The sequence below is a fragment of the Mixophyes fleayi genome, chromosome 4 (assembly GCF_038048845.1).
Source record: "Mixophyes fleayi isolate aMixFle1 chromosome 4, aMixFle1.hap1, whole genome shotgun sequence".
Lineage (NCBI taxonomy): Eukaryota > Metazoa > Chordata > Amphibia > Anura > Limnodynastidae > Mixophyes > Mixophyes fleayi.
In genome coordinates, this window is record NC_134405.1 from 59683588 (window position 1) to 59707837 (window position 24250).

Sequence of the window (24250 nt, forward strand, 5' to 3'; positions counted from 1 at the left end):
AATACATTACACTCCTAACACACATCTTCAGCCCCGGCTGAACTCCGTTTCTGAAAGATGATAGTGATGCTGTGTCAGCGCAGCAAGGGTTAAATGCTCAGGCTCTGGGTAGTGTTTTGTGAAAGCAGCCGTCCAATAAGAAGAGGGATGCAGCACTGGCCCCTCCCCCCCGGGGGACTCATTCATACTCTGGGCTGATGCTGTCTCAGTGCATACAGAGGGTTAGAAGATCCAGGGTCACCCTACTGCTGTGGAGCAGGTGACAGGGGGCAAGAGGCTGTATGTGGAGGACACTGGGACCTCCCCAAAACTTGTGTGCCAGCTCTAAATGTTTGGGGTCCAGGACACTTTAGTAAGAGGAGGACCTGTACTAAGAGACAAAGCCCTAGCAGCTGGGATGGATCCTGTCAGGTCCTGGGTGAGGAATGTTGGAGTTGTGGATTCCAAGGTGGCAGCTCAGAGGTAAGAGAGACAGGGCTGGGACACACAGGAGAGGTGGGGGGCAATCTGCAGGGTACCAGACTTCTGCCAGAACAACTTTCTTATACTCTCCATAATGCAGGTGATCACCCACAGAGTGCATGAGTAGGAACTACAAACCTCAGCAGGGCATGATGGGACTAGTAGTTCAACAACAGAGGGAGAGTTAGGGGGTTGCATAAGTCTACTATATAGAGGCGCAGTGTATCGGTGTGCAGAGAATATACATATCTGTGCAATGCATTTAATTTAACAAGCTCCAATTCAGCGCCAAGTACCCCTCTCCGGCTACATGTACCCGATCCCTGTCTAGTACATCCCTGTGTATAAGGGCTGACCTTGCAGTTATACATACACTAATGTACACCGATTCCCCCCATTTGCAGAGAGTTCTGGAAAAAGCGTATCGCTAAAAACTTTATTTTCCTCCAAATAAATTAGGATTTATAGTAAAGTGAAATGATTCTGCTGCAGGAAATTTCTCATGTTTTAGATGCTTATAAAAATAATATTAATATTGACATGTAAAGAAGTTTCTGATGTGTATACGTAATTTAAGAATCGATTATTTCCGTTTATTGTTTCTTTAAAGTAAAGTTTAACAAACTGCAACATTCTGAATAGAAACTGCTATATACGGCAGACTTATATGTGTGTTAAAAGTGTAATATTGTGTGTCTGATTTAACGTTACACTTTTAAAGTTATGAGGAACAAAGATAGATAGATAGATAGATAGATAGATAGATAGATAGATACCTTTACATCCACACATATATTATTATGTTATATTTGGTACAGTTTGTAAAATAATTGCTGATTGAAATTTATCTTAAACCTGAATATTCGTTAATATTTAGCCAATTCTGTTTTTATCACCCATTAATAACTAATTCAAATCAACATTTTGAGTGTATATTAAATCAAATAGGAATCCCCTCTTATATATTTATAACTTGATCACAGTATTTATATTCCAATGGTAAACCGCTGGGAAAATAATTGGGAAAATTAATTTCCAGGTTTTTCATGAAATCAAAATAATTGAAGTAATAAGAGGCAAGGACTGGAGTTTGTAGTATAATGTATGAATATTGTATATCAATCTGATGGTGTCTAATGATGACATAATTCCAGGTTTTGTTATCAGATGATCTGTAGCGTTTAGCGTGAGATTTATGTCACCTGATAAATTAATTCCAGTCGTCTAAAATATGTCACAATATACCAGACACCCCCCATGTATACATTAATAAAACACGATTCATTACAATGTTCTAAATTCACAAACTAAAACATAATTAAAACACTATAATTCTATTGTCACTTGTATGTGTAATATATTTACAATTTAGCATAAAATATTGACTTTATAAGTATAGTGTAATGCATAAGCATATATGAGTGTATGTATTTAATAATTCTTATATATAATGCTATATATAATGCTAATAGCAGTGTGATAAGATAAGATGAAAAGTTTGCTACAAATCAGTAGCAACAACTTCTACAAAATTAAATCGCATTGGATACTTTGTGGGGGAAATAAAACAGTTACAATCTTCGGGTTATCTGCATAGACATATAACGTATCTATCAGGGCAATGTAATAATAGATTACAGTATGTGACATACAGAAGTACAGTAGGTGACATACAGAAGTACAGTAGGTGATATACAGAAGTACAGTAGGTGACATAAATTGACGTATACAACAGTATAATGTACATCTATGTCAGTGCAGTCATTACAGCAAGTTATACTTTAGTATTCATTGCAGTTTCCGTACTGTAGCGCGTAAATATATTTATGCTCCTTGATCCAATGCAGTACGTTTATCAACGAATATAAATGCAGTGCAGTATAAATACATTAATGCATGTGCCTGGAATTGTACATTATATAGGTGTGCAGTGCTAGGAATGCATAATACATCACAGATAGAGGTATCGCTAGAGCGAGTTATGTACTTAGCATGTACTTTGCAGGTACATAACATATGTCCCTTGTAGCAGGGGGACAATGCATTCTAGAGTCCCTCGCCCTGCCATGTGTGTGTTTATAACATGTTCCTTACAGAGCATATATATATATATATATATATATATATATATATATATATATATATATATATATACACACACTAGATATAGAGTAGCCTGATGTTTAATGCAGTGGGGCACTGATGTAGTTTAAAGATCCTTGTAGTGGTGTAGCTGTGCAAAATGTATATATATATATATATATATATATATATATATATATATATATAATTATTTTTAATAATTTGTATATATATATATATATATATATATATATATATATACATACATACATACATGCATACATACATACATACACGTGCATCATACATGTATATGCTGCCGCGCTATGGATGTAGTCAGTGGCGCCGTGTGCAGTCCATCAGTACATGTATAAGATCAGTACATATATAAGATTATATAGATAGTGCTGCAGTAAATATATATAAGTACATATAAGCAGTGTACGGTGGTCCATGGTAGCAGTAGTAATGTGTATATATATCTGTATAAGATTCTGTGAATGCCATGTGTATTGCTCTGCAGTCCATATACTGTGACGGTCCCTCAGAATGGTGTAGAAGATATAACATAAGACACGTGTCTCTTGCAGTGGGGTGGCAGTAGTAATGTGTGTATATATATATATCTATATATATGAATGCCATGTGTATTGCTCTGCAGTCCATATACTGTGAAGGTCCCTCAGAATAGTGATATAACATAAGACACGTGTCTCTTGCAGTGGGGTGGCAGTATCCCGGGCACACTTTGAGAAGCAGCCACCCTCCAACCTGCGGAAATCCAACTTCTTCCACTTTGTGCTGGCTCTGTATGACCGGCAGGGGCAGCCCGTGGAGATAGAGCGCACCACCTTCGTGGACTTCGTGGAGAATGACAAAGTGAGTGACCTGATCTTACACGGTGTACATTGCCGGGTGTTACTGGCTGATGTATGGAATGTTTACGTCACATCACATATAGTATTATATATTACTTGTACAGTCACAGGGCCACCTCACATTATATTACTGGTAGGGTTCTATGTTATATACAATAAAGACCTAACATTAAATTACATTATATACAGTGCTATATATCTGGTATACAGTGAAGATGTGACTATATATATTACATTATATACAGTGCTATATATCTGGTATACAGTGAAGATATGACTATATATATTACATTATATACAGTGCTATATATGTGGTATATAGTGATGATGTGACTATATATATATTACATCATATACAGTGCTATATATCTGGTATACAGTGAAGATATGACTATATATAATACATTATATACAGTGCTATATATCTGGTATATAGTGATGATGTGACTATATATATTACATTATATACAGTGCTATAGATCTGGTATACAGTGAAGATATGACTATATATATTACATTATATACAGTGCTATATATCTGGTATACAGTGAAGATATGACTATATATATTACATTATATACAGTGCTATATATCTGGTATACAGTGAAGATGTGACTATATATATTACATTTTTTACAGTGCTATATATGTGGTATACAGTGAAGATGTGACTATATATTACACTATTTACAGTGCTATATATCTGGTATACAGTGAAGATGTGACTATATATTACATTATATACAGTGCTATATATGTGGTATACAGTGAAGATGTGACTATATATATATTACATTATATACAGTGCTATATATCTGGCATACAGTGAAGATATGACTAAATATATTACATTATATAAAGTGCTACATGTGGTATACAGTGACGGTCTAACTTTAAATTGCTTTATATATACTGCCTATATGTTAATGAGCATCCGTCTTCACTTTACATTATATGATATTATATTATATACTGTGGTATATGTAGTATACAGTGAAGTTCTGGTGCTAAATAACATATACAGTGATATGTACAGTTGTACAGTAAAGTTCTGTTTTTACATTACAGTATATAGTATATACCGTAATGTAAAAACAGACTATATACTATATACAATGTTATATGTCCTGCACAGTGTACAGAGTACAGTGAAGACCTTACATTAAATTAAATGCAGCGATATATATGTGGTTTACAGTGACTTTAACTTAGGCTATATTATATAAACTTTTACAGCTGGAGGTCACCCTACATTACATACACACTTATAAGTGGTATACACTGTAAGGCTGTCTTTTAAATTATATGCAGTGTTGCATGTGAGAGGCCGAGTTTATCTTACACAACACTATATGTAATGTACAGTGAGAGGGTGATTTCACCCTACACTGTATTATACAGTGTACAGTGACAGGGTAGAGACAGAGAGATCGATACATAGATAGATTGATTTCTCGAGATATATATACATATATATATATATATATATATATATATATATATATATATATATATAGTATACACTGTATATATTGCAATAAGTCAGGGGTACAGAGTACTGAGTATAAAGTTATAATATTGGATATTGCATAGTGATATATTTATTGATATATTACAGAAATGAAGACCATACATGTATAAGACTGAATTGTTTCATTCCTAGTTCAGTAGTGCTCATACCTGATATTAAGGAGCACAAATAGTCCAGGATACAGGGTGAGAGTGGTCTAAACCCTTGTCGCTTAGTGGGACCATGTAGCCGACCTATAAGTCCTCTGTCCTGATCTATGCCGTGTATGGGCACTTTGTCATCTCTGACATGGATGGTAATACTAGGTGACCTATATATCTGTATATCCTGGTTCTTCTATATCGGCTGGTCTAGCTATATATATATATATGTCACTCAGTTACATGTACAGGTTTGTGCTCTGTACCTTATTTTATTATATGCCTGTACATAAGTGGCCTTTGCTATGCAGTATATTGACCCGGTTCTATATCTGTATCTCTTGCTATACAATAAGAAATTTAGGCAACATGCGGCTCTCCAGCTTTGGTGGAACTACATGCCCTCGCTTGCTGGGACTTGTAGTTCCACAACAGCTGGAGAGCCACAGGTTGGATATATTGGGGTCCAGGCTGTGCTTTTTCAAGTTACCTGACAAACCTGTAGTGACTTCGGCTCTCAGCTCATTTATAGTATGCCCCGCATGTCCAGTGTGATATGTGATATATTGTATATTGATCTCGGGTATTCATTACGAAATAATGATTGACTATGAAGCGGTAATTTGGCATGAAATATTGATTATCGAATGCGGAGCCCTATGTGCGGATTAAACATGACTAATATAGAATCTTATTTACAATGAGTACTGAGCACTATTTATTACAAAATAGTGTATATGAAAGTAAGCGTGTGGTAGCGGTATTGTGGTACTGTGCCGAACTATTGGGGAGAACTTTGTTGTCTCTACTACAGAAATATAGAAATACAGAGTGCAAATATATATATATATATATATATATATATATATATATATATATATATATATATATATATGCACACACACACACACATATATATATATATATATATACATATATATATATATATATATATATATATATATATATATATATATATATATATATATATTCTCTTTTAATTTGCATGACAAGACACACGATAATACGGTAAACTCCAAGGATATATTACATAAAGTCAGACTGTAGAAAGCAAATTTAAAACGTAATTGGTTACATACAAATGTATTTGAGTTTAACTTTATTTTCGCGAACGTTATTTAAATCGCAAGTGATAGACTTGTTCTTGTTTCCTGTAGTGATATTGGAGGTATATGATTGATGTTCTATAAGTTACAGTAATAGTGACTGAGATGTGTAGGCTTGATGCATAATCCATACACTGAATGTGGTATTACACGACTTTTACGACTTTTATTTCAAAGGAGCTGAGCACTGAGAAAACCAATAACGGGACCCATTACCGACTACAACTCCTCTACAGCAACGGTGAGTCCCTATATTATATGTATTATATATATATATATATATATATGTGTGTGTGTGTGTGTGTGTATCTGTGTGTGTGTATCCCCTGTATAATGAATGCAGGAATGTATATAACTTATGCACACCAGTCTCCCGGATTGCTCTGATTGGAAGGACTGAAATAATTTACACTATTTAAGCGACTGTTGATGATCTGGCTCCGGAGCTGTCACATAGACCGATTTGTACAGCGACTCTCTCTACTGACAGCAACTACAGCATAGATAAGCTATAATAAGCATGTGGCTCACCAGCTTCCTGGTACCATGGCATGCCCTGCCAATCACATGCTGAGACTTGTAGTTCCACAACTTCTGCAGAGCACCAAGCAGCTTTAGCTAATACAGATCATACATTTTTGTAAAGCTATATAGCACATTTGCTGTACAAATAAGATGTGTGTACCATACAGGCTATGTACAGTATTTATGGCACTGCACTTCTGGTAAGTAGACTGTCAGACATCTATACCACACTTTGGGCTTCATTTAGAGTCGGACGCAATGTGCTATACTTACATGAAAGAGTAGGAGTGGGAGTGTGCAGCATGCAACCCCAGTTGTGTCCCACTGGTAATACCCTACCAAGCTGCAACCAGTTCTCACAGCTAGCTACTGGCGCCACCTAATTCCTACCACACTTTTTCAGTCTTGTTTGCTGCCTGCGTCTTGATCCGACTAGGGCAGTTTTTGCGGGTAGACGCCCATAGTATCTGAATTATTCACGGTCACGACTACATAACTCTGTGTTCCACTCTTTCCCTCGTACTGAGACGCAAGCTGTCGCAGTGTACACTGCGTCTGAACAGCAGACGGAACTGCAGGGAACTGTTGCTTACTGCGCATGTCCCATCAGTGGGAATGTGCAGGATACGCCTGAAATGGACTTTGCGTCTGACTCTAAATGAGGCCCTTTGTATAGAGCTGATATCAGGACCTTGATGTGGATGTATAGGGCCTGACTGAGTTGAACATACGCCTGTTTGCTTAGCGTAAACTGCGTGATTTCACTCTGTGCATGCCACAAATACCCTGTAAATACCCACCCATATGCGGAGTTGCACGCTTCCACACTTGTGTGTTCTTGTGTATGAAGAGGCGTGACGGATGGCAAGGGGCAATGTAACATAAGCCACATACAGTAAGGGTGTCTCTGTGGAACTGCGAGCTGATACAGACCTGAACGCAGACGCAGATACGCATTTTACAGCCGCACTATTTGTTTCAGTCTAGTGGCTGCTGCAAATATATATGCTGATGATAACATCCGCCAGTACTAGATAACCGCTTGGCGGATTGTGGCGTCACCTATAAAGCTGCTTGGTACTTTCTTCATCGATCAGGCGTACAGTAAAGATTTTTATGTATGTATTTAAAGAAAATACACTAAAAATATTTTTAACCTACTTTCATGCATATGTGAGTCGGAAGTCACAAGGTTATATCTGCTGTATTATAGGAAGCCTAATAACAAATGCGTGTTTCACTATGAAAGCAAATGTTTATAACATTCTATTATGCTTACGACCTGGTTCTGTGCATGTGGGTGTACTAACCATGGTACATATGACACATAATATACAGAGCTGGACACATCTTGGGAGGCGACTCTGCATATTTTTCTGTGTGCACATTTTTGGGCAGTGAATTACGCCCTAGATGTATTCAGCTCCACATCAGGCTCACAATGTACAAACACACGCACACATATATGTGTATATCCAATACAGCAGCACAGGAAACAGCTCATAACATCTAGAGGCAATATAAAACAATAAAGTACAGATCATTACTAAACAAATCAGATTCAATAACTGAGTTGTTTTTTTTACTTTATTTTCTCTTGTTAGTAAAGTTACAATTCTAGAATTGCTAATTGGCATATTTACCAATCTACATCTCCAGGATGCAGACATATTTCATTGCATACATTAGCTGAGTTAGTTTAGTGCCCTCAAAGTGTTCTTTTATATTTGGAAACAGGGTCTATACATTTTGATCTTCATTGTAAATCAATAAAACAAGTGTACATTTTTTTTTATTGTAGAGCTTGATTAAGTCCCCTTTGGACCATTAGCAAGGTACTTGTTTGGGCACCCTTACCCCTAATGATTGTCATAGAAATCCACATAAAAATTAGGTTAGAGTCGCCCCTCATAGCCCACTGGGCCCTAGGCAGGTGCCTTGGTTGCATATTGGATGATATGACTCGTTCTTTACTGGTCTAACACTCAAACCTAAAAAGGAAAAGTGAAGGTGTAGCCTGTCGCACCCATTAGGATTCTAGGTATTATTTTCTAAAATATACTAGATAAATGATAGCTAGAATCTGATTGTTTACTTCATGCAACACCTCCACACCTCCTAGAGCCACACTGTAACCCTATTGGATACACACCAAAAAGGTACCACAGTCCTCTATTAAGGGCAGTACGGTGGCTTAGTGGTTAGCACTTCTGCCTCACAACACTGGGGTCATGAGTTCGATTCCAGACCATGGCCTTATCTGTGTGGAGTTTGTATGTTCTCCCCGTGTCTGTGTGGGTTTCCTCTGGGTGCTCCGGTTTCCTCCCACACGCCAAAAACATACTAGTAGGTTAATTGGCTGCTATTAAATTGCCCTTAATCTCTCTTGGTCTGTGTGTGTGTATATGTTAGTGGATTTAGATTGTAAGCTCCAATGGGGCAGGGACTGCTGTGAGTTCTCTGTACAGCGCTGCGGAATTAGTGGCGCTATATAAATAGATGATAATTTAGAACATTTTTGTAAAACTTATACCTCCACTTTTCCTCTTTAGTAAGTATGATGAACTTACCCCTGTGGTGTTTTTCCTGCTGTTCATTGCCCATTTCTCTCTTCAGGTGTCCGGACTGAACAAGATCTATTTGTGAGACTTATTGACTCTGTGACAAAACAGGTACGTTTCTCTGATTACCTATTGTGATCACCCCTCTGCATAGGGATTTGTATAATACCTATGGAACCCAGGTCTCTCAACCATCTGCTCTCTTTTCCTGCAGCCAATAGCATATGAAGGACAGAACAAGAACCCGGAGATGTGCCGAGTTCTTCTCACGCATGAGGTCATGTGCAGGTAACAATGACCCCTCACTTACTACTACTTCTATCTAAATGTAATGACAGGCCGTAAACAAGTAGAGAGATTTGTAAGGTATAATATAATACCTAAACAACACATTACAAACCATTGTAAAGTTATTGTACATTGCATTGTCTGAGCTCCCCGTGTGCAAGGTTCTAAATTGTTCATTTTAATATATTTTATAAATATTATTACTACAATTAAGGTAATTACTACAATCCATTAGTTATCTAAAGGCGGCATATTTCACAGCTGAGTAAGGGCCATAGTTAAGCATAAGCACGGCACAAATATCACTGAGACATGAGGCACGACAGTGCCTCAGTGATGTCACTAGCTCCTAGTGATTTGATTGGCTGCATTCTCATAAATATTGATTCAGCTACAATATGTCTGCCTATAGTGTTTGTGTGTGCTGGTTACACTTTCATAATGTATAGTCACCTGGCGCTACTCATTGCGTCTACTTGGGTGTTACACAGGGCAGGAGAGGCTTCAGCTGGATCCCATTGTTAGATACCGGTACCACCATCCTGAGACACCATTACTTTGCTAGGAAAACCTCTGATTTCTCTCCATATGTTAAATAGTAAAACGCGGTGATAAAGCCACTTACCGGTGTTTTTGCCAGTATCTTTGTCTCTTCACCTCCTGAGAGTATCTGGCGAAGTAACAAAAATAGCTATTATGAACTAGACAAATGACAGGCTGCTTGGGTGCCACAGTTATTTTACTACAACTACCCTGTATTAGCATCTTACAGAGATAGAATCCAGAGATCAGCTCACCAACGCCTTGTAGTGTGAGCCATGGACTATAGACATGTTCATCCGATGTGGCCATAGGCAGTGCGACTGTTCTAAGGATGTTACAAGCATGTTACAGGAAAGGCAATAAATAGACAGCCTTTGTATAAATACAATCATCCTATAGAAATCAGCTCTTTGCTGCAAGGGGATTCCAGTCTAGAGACTGCCCATATCCTATATGTAGTCTCTCCAACACGTAGCATAAAATGAACTATCCCTGCCAGGATCTGCAGTTTGATATATAAGAAATACTCAAAATGTTTCCAATATGATCTTTAATATATTGATTTTGTCATTGCTATGTAAAAGCTCACATTTTGTAATTCAAGACAGCAATCATGTCAGGGTTTAAGCTATGGTTGTTTGCAGCTAGCATTACCTCAGAGTGATTCAATACCAGGATTTTTTTTGAAACCCAAGTTTTGGGATTCTGTATCGTCACTCTACTACTTCTGCCTGGCCTTCTCCCCACCCCAAGGACCACAGTATCACCTCTCCTTCTGATAGTGGGTATCTCTCCTGTTCCCTCTTAGGACTGACAAAGCTAAGCTAATAACATATCTATTTATATATATCTAGCTGCCATTTTGTTCAGTCCTGACTCCTTACTGATTCATCCAAGGAACAAAAGGCTAATTAGTTACTGCACCCAATTAGTGACTTGTGTCTCATCATGGATCAGAGAATTGTCAGTTTTCATCATGAACTCTAAAAATTCAAAAGGTGTACCACAGGTCTGCCACTAGGGACCAGTGGCGAAAAGTGGAGCCATTAACACTTTCTACTCACTAACAACAACGTAGACAGGGAGTGAATTTATTATACAAGGCGGAGGTGCGTCCAAAGCAGGTTGGCTCATTAGTTGTTAGAGCCACAAGTAGATGATAAAAAAATGCAGATGGGAAACATGTGAACATAATAGAGACTTGGGGGTTTATCTACTAAGCTGCGGGTTTGAGAAAGTGGAGGTGTTGCCTATAGCAACCAATCAGATTCTAGCTGTCATTTTGTAGAATGTACTAAATAAATGAGAACTAGAATCTGATTGGTTGCTATAGGCAACATCTCCACTTTTTCAAACCCGCAGTTTAGTAAATATACCCTTTGATCTAAAAGGGAGTATAACCCCCTATGGGCATTCCCTGAATCCTAGATGCTACTATTTTCACTTTTTAATATGTTTTACAACCATATGAGTAGTAAACTATACAGTACATTTTTATAGAACGGTCAGTAAATAAAATGAAGCACATATTTATGACATACACACAGCCCACCCACTGGAAGTTTCTCTGAGCACTCCACAATCAATACAATGTAGGAAGGACAGTGTGAGAATGAGTTACATAAAGATCTTTGTGCTTGTCATGGTACTAGGAACAGTTCAGTGTAACTGTGAGAACTGTCTTTTACTCTAAGTGGAATAGATCTCAGAAAGGCCACCCTAAAGAGATAGTGTGTATATATCAGGGCCATCTTAACAACATTATGGGCCCCTGGGCAAAGCAGTGCACCGGGGCCCCTAGATATAGATATAGATATATAGATGTATACAGATATAGATATATAGAGATAGAGATAGATAGATGTACTTGCTCAGTGACCCTTGTAGGGTTTTTTTTTTGCAGGTTTTTTTCTTTTGCAGGATTATTTATTCTCATTAAGAGCCGTGCCTATGGGGCCCCCTTGCCCGTGGGGCCCCCGGGCAGCTGCCCATCGTGCCCAATGGAAAAGATGGCCCTGGTATATATTATACTTTGTCTATAAAAGATGACTAGTAGCAGGTAGCCGTAGTCTTGGTGGTCCCCGTGGCACATTGGTGTCCCTGTATCTTCTGCTGTACGCTGTCTGTGCTGTAACAATGTATAAAGGACATTGTAATGTGTACCAGACTGATGGGGGCCTTCATCGACCCTACAGCTGCTTAATAAGAGACATTGACAGCCTGCAATCCTCCCAGCTGGTACTAGGCTGAGGCGGCTGCTGGTCACCCTGTCCTGCTCAGACAGATGGTGGGATTTTACACACTTTTGTTATGCAATCAGCAGGAGCAGAATGCAACACAAAGGCTGCCGGCAGTCCGGCCCGAGCACACAGGGTACATGCAGAGCTATGTGTGGGTGCTGAGAACGCTGCATCTGGGCAGATCTATGGGGCCTGACCTGATCTGTGAGCACAGTACACTGCTCAGCACTCATTGATAGGCGGTTAGCACAGGTACATTATGTACATTCAGGGGCTGATGGGAAAGTTTAGTCCAGGGGTGAGACTCGGCTCAGTAGACTATTGGGATCATTTTAAAGGAAAAAATTGCAGGTAGCCCAGTGACCTAGCACTAGTTAGCCAACTATGGAACAGGCTGGGAGGGGTATTAATAGTGATTTATATAGTCATATAGTACAGGAAAGTTCGGTGGAATTTTTATATTCAAAGTTTGCACAAGTTATGCTGAAGGAAGAGGAAGGTGAATCAGTGTATTAATTAAAAAAAACTAAGCACATAATATTATATCAAGTGCAGCTTCTGTGACCAGCACTTGTCCTAGCAGCTGACAATTCTACACTACTCTGCGGGCATTTTCCACAGAAAAATAGACTATACCAGTGTATTAAACCAAAATCAACTGAATAGGTCTAATTATGGGGAACCTTGAAAATGTAAGATGCATAAGAGATGTCTGTTTTGTCTTCCTATAGTAGTGTTTCAGAACATGTTGGCACAATGTAAAAAAGAAGAGGCGTCAAAGTCATATAAATAGCATATGTACATCATCCTCTTATTGTACAGCATTTTACATTGAGGGGATGCCCCAACAGTGCTTTAAAATATTAGGGGGAAAGAAATGATTTTTGTCACGTTCTCACCGTGTATAATAATAGGACCTGCTCAGACTTGTACACGGACAGTTTTATTTGTTCAATCGGAATCGTCTTGATAGCTTTGTTTGACCATCACAGTGCGTGTATGCAATTAACAACCGTAAAACAGATAAAGTCATTAATTCAGATGTACAGTGTTACAGTGATTGCATCTAGGCATGTATGCTTATTGTACGTACTGGAAGAACGGTCGCAACAGCAATTGTTGTGTGTTTGTGAACAAACAAATCTGCCCTTGTATGGCCACCTTGAGTCAGTGACTATCTTATTGTGAGAAAACACTTACCCTGAGCATACACTCAGCCCCTCCGTGATGTTGTATTTTATCCACCCTGCTCATACTGTAAAGCATACTGCGCCTGTTGTTTTTTTTATGATTGTCAACCTTCTATGTTTCCACAGTCGCTGCTGTGAGAAGAAAAGCTGTGGAAATCGGAATGAGACCCCGTCTGACCCCGTCATTATTGACAGGTAGGAAACCTATTTACCTGGTTATCAGTGCTTGCTGTGAGAGAATGCACTGTGCCATAATGCTGGGCTTGTCTATGTATTCTATATAGAGGATGCTGTACGCACTATAGTGATATTGTGGTTGTTGCGTGGTGTATTCTCTAAGTAACAAAGTGTCTCCTCCGCCCTGATAAATATTCTGTGCTTTTCCCTTGTCCTGTGAGACCAGTCCACAGCATGCTGTACATTCCTGGGACCATCTGCTTCTCTCATCTACACAACCCACAGCTTCAGCGGACATACCCACCAGCCTGTCTACACACAATAAATACACCACACACAGGCACTAAACCTACTGCACACACTCTAAGCATATATGTAATACATAGACAACACACACTAAACAGATAAGCAACACACAGACAACACACACTAAACATATAAGTAATACATAGACAACACACTAAGCATATAAGTAATACATAGACATCACACACTAAACATATAAGCAATATATAAACAACACACACTAAACATATAAGCAATACATAGACATCACACTAAACAAATAAGCAATACATAGACAACACACATTAAACAAATAATCAATACATGGACAACACACACTAAACATATAAGTAATACATAGACAACACACACTAAACATATAAGCAATATATAGACACAGCACAAACAGACACTAAGCACAAACTGCATAAACAAGCACAAAACACATACACAGCACACAAAAGATCACATTACACACATAGGTGGACTACATCCCTTAAACTACACTCACTAACATAATTATTATGTACATAATTAAACACAACACAAACAACATTTCTAACACACCGTTCCTTGGCTTGTAAGTATGTGCCTGGGAATCGGATGTGAATTTTGCTGTACTATAGGCTTCCAGTCTCATGCGTGTTATCGCTCAGGGCTATTACTATGTAGACTGAGCTCCCTCCCTCACAGTACACTGGGCCTATAGATTCCCCAGGCGGCTAGTGAATCTGGGCTAGGAAGCTGCCTCGTCTCTGGTAGAGATTTATTCAGTTCTGCCAAGGGCATCCCAGTACGCCTGGTAAGAGATGCCATCATGCCCAGGACTGGGACATTTATCACCTGTCCCCTGTTACACGTGCCTCGGTGTCATCAAGTCCTAAAATAAAAAGAAATAAATGACATACAATACACCTTCCTCCTACACACCGACAAAAAAAGATAAATATAAACATCAAAAATATTCCTATGAAGTGGAATGTGAGAGTGGCTTTCACTTATTATTTTTATTATTATAATTTATAAAAATTCCATTATTTTTATTCTTTATTAATACAGTGTACACTCATTTCACCCAATCTTCTTGCTATTGTTCTATGTTTTAGCCATTGACATTGAACCACTACAAATACAAATTTAATGTCAGTTGTGCTATTACTCTTTATTTAACATGTGTCAGACGATTCCTTTTGATTGTAAGCTCATATGGTCAGGGGACTGTGTTCTTCTTGTGTTGGTGTCTGTTTATTGTGTTTACCACAATACCCCTATACTGAATGCAGATGTGCATTAGGCTATGTTAGTGCTTTACTAATGCTAAGTAACAAAATTAGTAATGAGTTGTGAGGAGTTTGGCTGTGTATATACCAGTGTTTCATCTAACAATTCAGAAGGATGCAGTATTTTTCTGAACAATACACTTGTAGCCTATGGTTATTGCAGATATGTGTAGATTGTTACACTGAGAAATATATAATGATATACTTTAGCCTTAAGGTTCAAAACTTTCCACAAACTCATTCCTGGCAGTGAAGTTAGAGATCGATCCCCAAAATACTTTGTAGTAATTGAGATCGGCTTTGTATATCATATGTTCAGAGTTAGAAATGAGTGGAGGGTACTAGCAGAAACCTTGGATGCTCAGGGAGTGAGACTGAAATGAATCCTATTTGGGCATATATCTGGGTTTTACGTATTTGTTATTAGAGAGAATGCACCTCTGTTTATATGTCAAGGGGTCATTAGACCGGGAGTGTTCTGCACATACTTGGGAAAGTTAGTAAACTTATAATTATATAGTGCTTGTTCCTGTGACTGTGGTTCTTCAGTGTGGTGAATGTGGCCACATGCAGCCACCAGAAGGTTTTGGTTCAGCAAACCAACAGTTTTAGAATCTTTAAATGCAGCCACAACAAAACTTGGCAGTCACACTTAAGAACCACTAGACAGCAACCACTCCGACAGCCAGACGAAGATCACTTAAATCCAGTAAACTCCAACTGGTTTTGGAGGTTAAAGAGGGTCAATCAGCTCTACTAATGACAGAAACAAACCGCTATACATCAATGCACTAGTTGGGTTTGAGGAGCAAATCCTGGCTGGATGAGGGGAAATTAGTAAGGGCTTTGTACTGTATACTGGTCAAATGGGCTATGTATTGTATATTGGTCTAATAGGCTATGTATTGTATGATGGTCAAATGGGCTATGCATTGTATAATGGTCTAATAGGCTATGTATTGTATATTGGTCTAATAGGCTATGTATTGTATGATGGTCAAATGGGCTATGCATTGTATAATGGTCAAGTTGACTGCACATTCTATACTGGTCAAATGTGCCAAGCATTGTATGCTGGTCAGGTAGACTGTGTAATGTATAGTGGTCAAATGTGCTGTGTGATGAGTACTAGTCAGATCAACTGTCATTGTATACTGGTCAGGTGCCCTATACATTAAGGGTGCCCTATACATTAAGTATACTGGTAAAATGGGTTGTGCGTTAAGTATACTGGTCAAAAGGGCTGTATATTACATAAAAAGATGAAGCTCTGATGGGGCTTTTATACTAGTCAAGTGGGATGATAATTTTATACTGGTGACATGAACTGAGTCTTGTTTATCATCAAATAGTCTATGCATTGTATATTGGCTGAAAATTCTAAAATGCCGGGCGTGATAAAGGAGTGTGTGTGTGTGTGTGTGTGGTGTGGTGTGTGTGTGTGTGTGCGCAAGGGGTGGGGTGTGATAAAGGAGTGTGTGTGTGTGTGTGTGTGTGGTGTGGTGTGTGTGTGTGTGTGTGTGTGTGTGTGTGTGTGTTTGGTGTGGTGTGTGTGTGTGTGTGCGTACACAAGGGGTGGGGTGGGTTGCTGCTTTAAATTGCATTACCGCTCAGTTCCATGAACCTTAATTTGTGCCATATATCTGTAAACGTACCAAGTAGCCACCAATGCATTCTGGCTGGAACAGTTTCCCTAAGAACCAATAACTCCTTTCAGTAAAAGTTTGCTCTGTTATTTCTTGGTTCAGACATATATGGGTTTAGACATTTTTAACTGCATCTGCAAACGTTATTACTTTGTTTCAATTGTAAATTAAGTGGGACAATCCTAGAGAACATGTTTGGGAGCTATTCACACCCATCCTGGCACATCTGTAACTTATTTCCGAGGTGAAAGTCTTTAGTGGAAGACAGTAAAATCTCAGAGGGAGACACCAAGAAAGGGGCTATTATGTTTGTTGTCTTAAAAAGGACCGTCCTGATTTACTACCCTTCACTAATGTGGTACACGTGCTAAGCTCCGATATACACACACGTACCCTGAGCACAAAGTGATCCAGTGGGCAGGATGGGCCCAGTGATCTCCTGACGGCATCACACAGCCCTGCTTCTTCCTCTTTGAATATATATGTAGTTTTACATGTATTTATAAATAAAATAACGTGTGTACTTTGTACTGGGCCTGTTTTATCACATCAGCTGTGCAGCAATAACTGGAGATATCAATCACGGCCGCGGTACAGGTACAGCTGTTAATTACCCACTTGAAACATATTGTGCTGTATTAGTAGTTTGAATTATTTCAGTGTTAACCTTTACACGGCCAATAACAAATTAACTGCCATTATCTGTGTTGAAAATAGGTTGTAAATCTCTCCGTCTCCTCTAAGCACTTCCACAGGCAAAGGCGCAGGCGCCGTGATCACAGCTGGAGTTTAGGGAGGAAAAATGAGCCAAGATAGGAAATTAATGTGAATATAAAGTAAAAAAAAACAAAACAAAAAAAATATTGCAGGGAATATATAAATAATATATAAAAAATATATAATACAAGCCAATTATTGCATGACAAATATATTTTCAGTGCCTCATCCTTTGGAGTCAGTCGAAACTTCTCTCTGCCTAAGATAGATCCCCCTGCATGATGCTATAATATCATGGCATGATCCTTCAAATATAAGAGCCAATAGACATTTCATATTGGAGAAATATTGTGTAAGTGCACCTACAGCTTGCACAGTGTGTGGGCAGCCATGTTGTGGGCTATGGGCCTGAGTCATTAAGGCACGTATCATCATCATCATCATCATCATCACCATTTATTTATATAGCGCCACTGATTCTGCAGCGCTGTACAGAGATCTCATTCACATCAGTCCCTGCCCCATTGGAGTTTACAGTCTAAATTCCCTAACATACACACACACACACACACACACACACACACACATACAGAGAGAGAGAGAGAGAGACTAAGGTCAATTTGTTAGCAGCCAATTAACCAGTATGTTTTTTGGAGTGTTGAAGGAAACCGGAGCACCCGGAGGAAACCCACGCAAACACAGGGAGAACATACAAACTCCACACAGATAAGGCCATGGTCGGGAATTGAACTCATGACCCCAGTGCTGTAAGGCAGAAGTGCTAACCACTGAGTCACCGTGCTGCCCACATATCTGCCGATTTTGTGCGTATCATCCGCAAAGTCACTCTGTCCATGTCCAGAAGCGGGAAATACGCAACAGAGTGCAGCAACGTCCAAGTCACCTTCGAGCACAAAAGACACTAGCTACAGCCTACGATTTCAGGGAGGACACTGGGTGGGAAATGGGCGGATGCACGTAGGCAATGTACAGTGAGGGCTTCACGTGTAGCTACGTCCAAGTCAAGCTCGGGTGAACACAGAAGTGTGTTATCTTTCTGCCATATCTCTTACACCAGCTTTGGGGCTAATCTAAGTCCTGAGTGATAGTGCTGTCAGTATTGCATGCATGCTCTAACATGTGTTTGTAATCAGGAGCAAGTGTAAAAATGTCTGTTATGTACAGTAGACATTAAGTACACCCTAATAAATGTTTTTCAAGACAAAACAAAAATTCCATGTATAATCATAAATTACTATAATATTGATATATATAATATTAATTGAATATATATATTTCTTTCTATGCATTCTTTTGAGATTTTAAATTCCACAGAGACGTTGTACGTATCCTGCGGTGTCTGGTCTAGTAGTGCAGAGTAACCCTAGGCCCGTAGTCATCACCACATGTATCTTGAGATCCGCACCTTGTTGACTTCGGGAGTATGCAGATCCAATTTACGTGCGGATTAAAACAAACGCACAATGTGCTCAGTAGGCTTGCCTTAATGAGTCAGGGCCAATAAGTATAAATTAGTCACTTGGAGATTTAACCAGTGCATTACATTGGCCCGTTGAAGACAGGAATTACTATCCAACCTCCTTGAGGGTTTTCACCAGAATGAAGTGTTGTAAAGCGCTACGAAATTTGCTGGCGCTATATAAATAAATGTTGATGATGATAATGATGAGTAAAGAGGCAGTTTTGTCCAGGCTACAAAATGATTGTGTCAGATGTGTGTAAGGTGTAAGTGCTCTATAGATTGTTGGGGAATTTGGGGATAATGATTATAAGACCAACTCTTCTTGTTGAATAATGCTAAGTTCATTGTTGAAAAATATTTTTTTTTAAAGGATGTAATCCTTGGTAAAATGAAACAAGCCCATTTTTTTGAGTCTATGGGCTCAACCACAAGAGCAGTATACATGTGTTATGTTCAGCGTGGAAGGAGCATATTGCTGGGTGAAATCCGCCAACAAAGTATTTATTGATCCCTATGCCAACATTTTTTGCTGCAATTATTAGCTGTACACTCAGAACTGATGAGCGTACACACTGTATTGAGAATGTTATACCACTCATGACACACCACAGGAAGATAAACACATGGAAGATACAGTCATTTTGCTTAACCACTATGGGCCTGATGCAGAGATGAACACAAGTCCAACTGATCAGCGCAAAAAGCACTTTTGGCCAAGGATTTGCATTCGGACTGAGCCGGATCTCCCCCTTGCACCTCTCTGCGCACTTGACATGCTCTGCTGAGTTGAAAGCAGCCGCGGATAGGTCTCTAGGAGACGTATCTTTTGTGGGTGCTTTCTCCTGGTGCAATAGATCTTGCTGTATTAAACAAAAAAAGAAGTAAAAAAATGATTACATTGAAAAAAAACCTTCTGCTGTTTGTGGGGGGAGCACAATTTTTTTTTTACATCAATTTAATTCATTTATTTGCTTTGCAAAGGCCACTGTGACTCATACATTTAAGTGTATCGTGTGTTTGTGCAACTTGGAATCCTGTGTAAATTACGAGATGCAATTTACGCTTACAATTGCAGTACCAATTGCATCCAACTCTACCTCAGGCCCTAAGAGGCTAGTTTACAGAAAGAGTGGTACAACGGTACCAAAGCTCTTGCATAAGGTATAATAATTAAAGGAAGCAGGCATTTCATGGACAGTGGTAAGAAAAAAAATTCCAAAGAACGTGACTGCCAGGGTTTGTCTGTGCTTCTTTTAATACCTCTGTTTGTTGATGAAGCTTCAGCATATGTGAGAAGCCAGAGGAGACGGGGTGCAGATGACTTGGGAATAATTGTGAGCCGTGCCGAGCGAGCGAGCCTGTGACTATTGGAAAGGCAGGAGATTGTAGCGCGTAGGTTCTCAGGGAAAGCAACAGCGTAATGATAGATCAGCTTCGCATTCGATGAGAGTGCTGTGCTATTCCCTTTACTAATGAGACACAGAGGATCTGAAGTATTACACGCTGCAGTACAGGAAGAAGCGGCACAGACTCTGGTACAGTGCTGAGTATTGTAATAAAACAGCGGTGTGTGCGGAGAGAACAGCTCATTACACAGACCAGTAAGCTGAGAGTCATCCTATTAAGCAATAAGGGATACCCAGGGACCCCAGCACTTTAATACTGTGAATTTGATACCTTGAGTTTGGCTTGGGATTCAATGTGAACATTTTGTACTGACATTCTGCATTCTGGACTGATACTTGTAAATATAGATTACTTATCATACCTTCCCCCAAGTCACGTCCACTTAAGTTATTGCCGACAATATTGGTGGGATATTCTCTTCAATAAGAAACATTTCAAACTAATGCTATTTTATAACTATTGTTTCCTGGATTTAAATAGTGTTTTATGGTCGTACTATATTCATAGCTTAGTAAATTATTGTAATATTTATTTTTATAAGGGTCAAACATAAAAAATACTTTAAACATATAGTTTACTGCATTTTTTTTACTGTTGTGTTTTTAATTCTTTTATATTATGTTTTAGAACATCAAATTATTTTTTCCTTTATAATCACAAAGGAGTTAATTTGGTGCACAGACATACTTAAACTATTAGTAGAAGATATATGATATCTTATCATTTACATAAATTATTTACAGCATTTGTCTTTAAAAATACTTTTAGACTATACTTGTGTATACATGTGAATGTTTCTTATTTACTGTTTATCTAGTTACCTTTTCTTGGGTTTCGTATTGATATAATACAAACTAAGATTATTTCCTATTAGCTAAATAATCTTTTTGCTTAATTGAAGTCTTGCTCTGGGTCACAGTTTCTTGCAGAGAATTGCATGCTCCTGTACGATGGACATTAGGAAAATCTTGAGCTTGTCCCAAGGGAGGGACCTCTAAGACCTTGGTATATTTCTGTTTGGGGAGGCGGGAGGGGTAGAGGTGCCATCTAACTATGGAGAAGGTGTTGGAGGTCGATGGAGGGGTTTGGAAGTATGAAGAATCTAAGTGTGGTGGTCTTGAAGCTGACCCCGTTGACCTGGTTCTTTGTTTGCTAGTCCCAGGGGCGGTCAGAGTGGAGGTTCGGAGAGGTGTTTAATTTGATGTTTATGGTTTGCGTTTCTAAGACTGTGAAAATCCATGGGAGTAGGTCACTAAATGGAAATAAATAAAATACCTGGAATAATGTGCAAGTTGGACCTTTGCTGGTGACTTTTTGATGTTGAGAAATCAATTAGTGAGAATAGAAAATTAAATCCCGCACTATATTTGGGATTTTATTTATAGTTCTCAAAGACCCTGACCAGAGAAATGCAGGAACTAACTTATTCCCAGAGTTGCATTTAAAAATGGAATTCACTGGAAGAATCCAACTATCTTTGATTGAAATCAATTCTGTAAGTCCACAAATGTGACATATCTCTCACCAAACCGGCAAATGTTTCTGTTGTGACGTGGGGTTACTTGCGTTTACTTCTTGATTGTTGTTTGCCAGAATATGCAAGTGAACAGAAAATCATGTTTTAAATAGGGATAATTTCAAGATCCTGCCTGTCAGCATCTCCAAGGACATTGTGTATTTTTCTAGTCAACGTTTTACAAGTTTTTCCCCGCCCCCCCCCCTCCCCTTAGCCCCCATGACCAACATGTAGTCAGTGTAATAGAACATTCAAACAGCCAATCAGAATGCTAATATGCTCACAGGGCTAGACCAACCTGTATGCGGTCAGTGCATTAGAACGTTCACAGAGTTTGCGGACCAACTCAAAAGGTAATGGTCCAACCTAAAACAATAAAACGTTACAAAAAAATTAATAATACAGAAAAATAGTACAGAAAAATAGTAAATGTTTGAATTTGGTTATTTTCTCTCCTTACATATGGGAAAAAATATGACAGATTAAGATATAAACTATTATTCTCACACACCTTTCTGACATCTGAGTCTGGCAAATTAGGCAACAAACCCACTGGTGTCAAATTTATGCATTGTACTCGCAATTTTAATGCTAGTACATGTAAATTGGGTCTTAAAACGGAAACCATTGTTTCCAATGAACCCTGCGTTATTACTCACTTTCGGTAATGCTGCATTTCTCCGAATGCTGTTTGCACCATTCAGTTGCATTTACAGCTAAGTAAATGAACTGGAGAGGCCTAAGTGACTTCTTATGACCTCGTGAGCGCAAGATAAAACACTACTAACAACTGCTGGTCAAACGCGTTAAACATTAGACTTCCCTGCCGTTTGTTCTTATTTTTCTAACGCAAAACAAACTCCATTGGGTAGGAGGCTTTAAAGTATCAGTTATAAATCTGGCAGCAATTATATGAACTAACATCAGCAACAACCTCTTCAGAATTATAAGTAGATAGGTACGATCTGTATGCTGAGTAGATGAGCACTTTATTGGTGCTCAAATGATTATTATTTTCTTGTAAGAAACGTCAATTTTAAAATTGATGACAGCTTTCCTTTAAAAGCTAAAACTATGCCTGAATCTCACCTCAGTTTCAAACAGTTCATACTTACAACATTTTCTATTATAACTCGGTCACCGGGACAGTGATTATTACAAACGAATGGAATATATAGCAATTTTCCTCAACAGTGTGACCAATGTGGCAGAATCCACAACAACTATTAACAGAAGCAAACCTATATAAAGTTATTTATGCAGACATACCTATGCCTATATATTTTCCTGAATATTGATAGATAATAACATAAGCTCTATTTATAACTTCAATATATATTCCATTTATTTTTATTTTTAGGTCAACCATGTTGATCTTTACAAATGGGATATTCACATTTACCCATGTTGAATGTCCTTTCATTTGTGTGCTGGGCTGCTTGCGTAAATTACATTGTACATTACAGACAAAATTGACAGAGCCCCCATTCATGAGGAAGCGGATCCACCCAAACAGTTTGGACCCAATACAGGTGTATTTCCTATATCCTCATTATAATTTGCTTGTAAGTGTGTATGTGAACATATAGCAGTTTTTTTCCTGTTTTTGCATAATACCTGCTTCTTATTATTTGGTGTTATTTCTCTGCAGAACAGCTAATGCATGAGGAGAGGATGCCCTGTGTGTAATATAGAGTGTGGGCTTAGAGATAGGAGTGTATTAGAGTTGTATGTGGGGCGATAAGTGCAGGGGGGGAGTGTTGTTAGCTGTGGAAAGTAGTCTCCGCGTGTCCTACGGGGATCGCTCCGCTTTGACCTGCTGACCTCAGCTCTGCTGAGTGTGGTAAATGGGGAATCCCTGTGGACCTCAAAATAAGCAAAGAACTTCCCAGAAAGCTCTGCGGGGTAACCCTTTAACTCCTGGCCTGATGCTTGTGTTTATGTGTCTGTGTGGAAAGGAGAGGCCATGCAAGTCTGCAGCAGCAGAAATCGTACGGATCAGGGGGACTGTAGCGCAAGTCCTGTATAATTTACTGCACATTATATAACTGCTGCAAGATGAACAAATACATCACCAGTAATTATAATTTAATGCACATCAATTATACATATCAAATAATTATTTATTTGCCTGTCTGTGAGGGTGACATAGCTGCATGCTGTGTATAGATT

General features: G+C 38.7%; 1 protein-coding gene across 1 annotated transcript in view; it reads left to right on the forward strand.

The window, feature by feature from the left end:
- Nucleotides 1-223: 223 nt before the first annotated feature.
- EBF2 (EBF transcription factor 2) overlaps nucleotides 224-24250 on the forward strand; it is a 65238-nt gene continuing 41211 nt past the window's right edge. The window contains exons 1-6 of the mRNA XM_075207187.1: nucleotides 224-462; nucleotides 3267-3423; nucleotides 6398-6461; nucleotides 9362-9417; nucleotides 9521-9594; nucleotides 13694-13762. Of these exons, the coding sequence (XP_075063288.1) occupies nucleotides 329-462; nucleotides 3267-3423; nucleotides 6398-6461; nucleotides 9362-9417; nucleotides 9521-9594; nucleotides 13694-13762 (554 nt within the window). The 5' untranslated portion in view covers nucleotides 224-328. The remainder of the gene's footprint in view (nucleotides 463-3266; nucleotides 3424-6397; nucleotides 6462-9361; nucleotides 9418-9520; nucleotides 9595-13693; nucleotides 13763-24250) is intronic.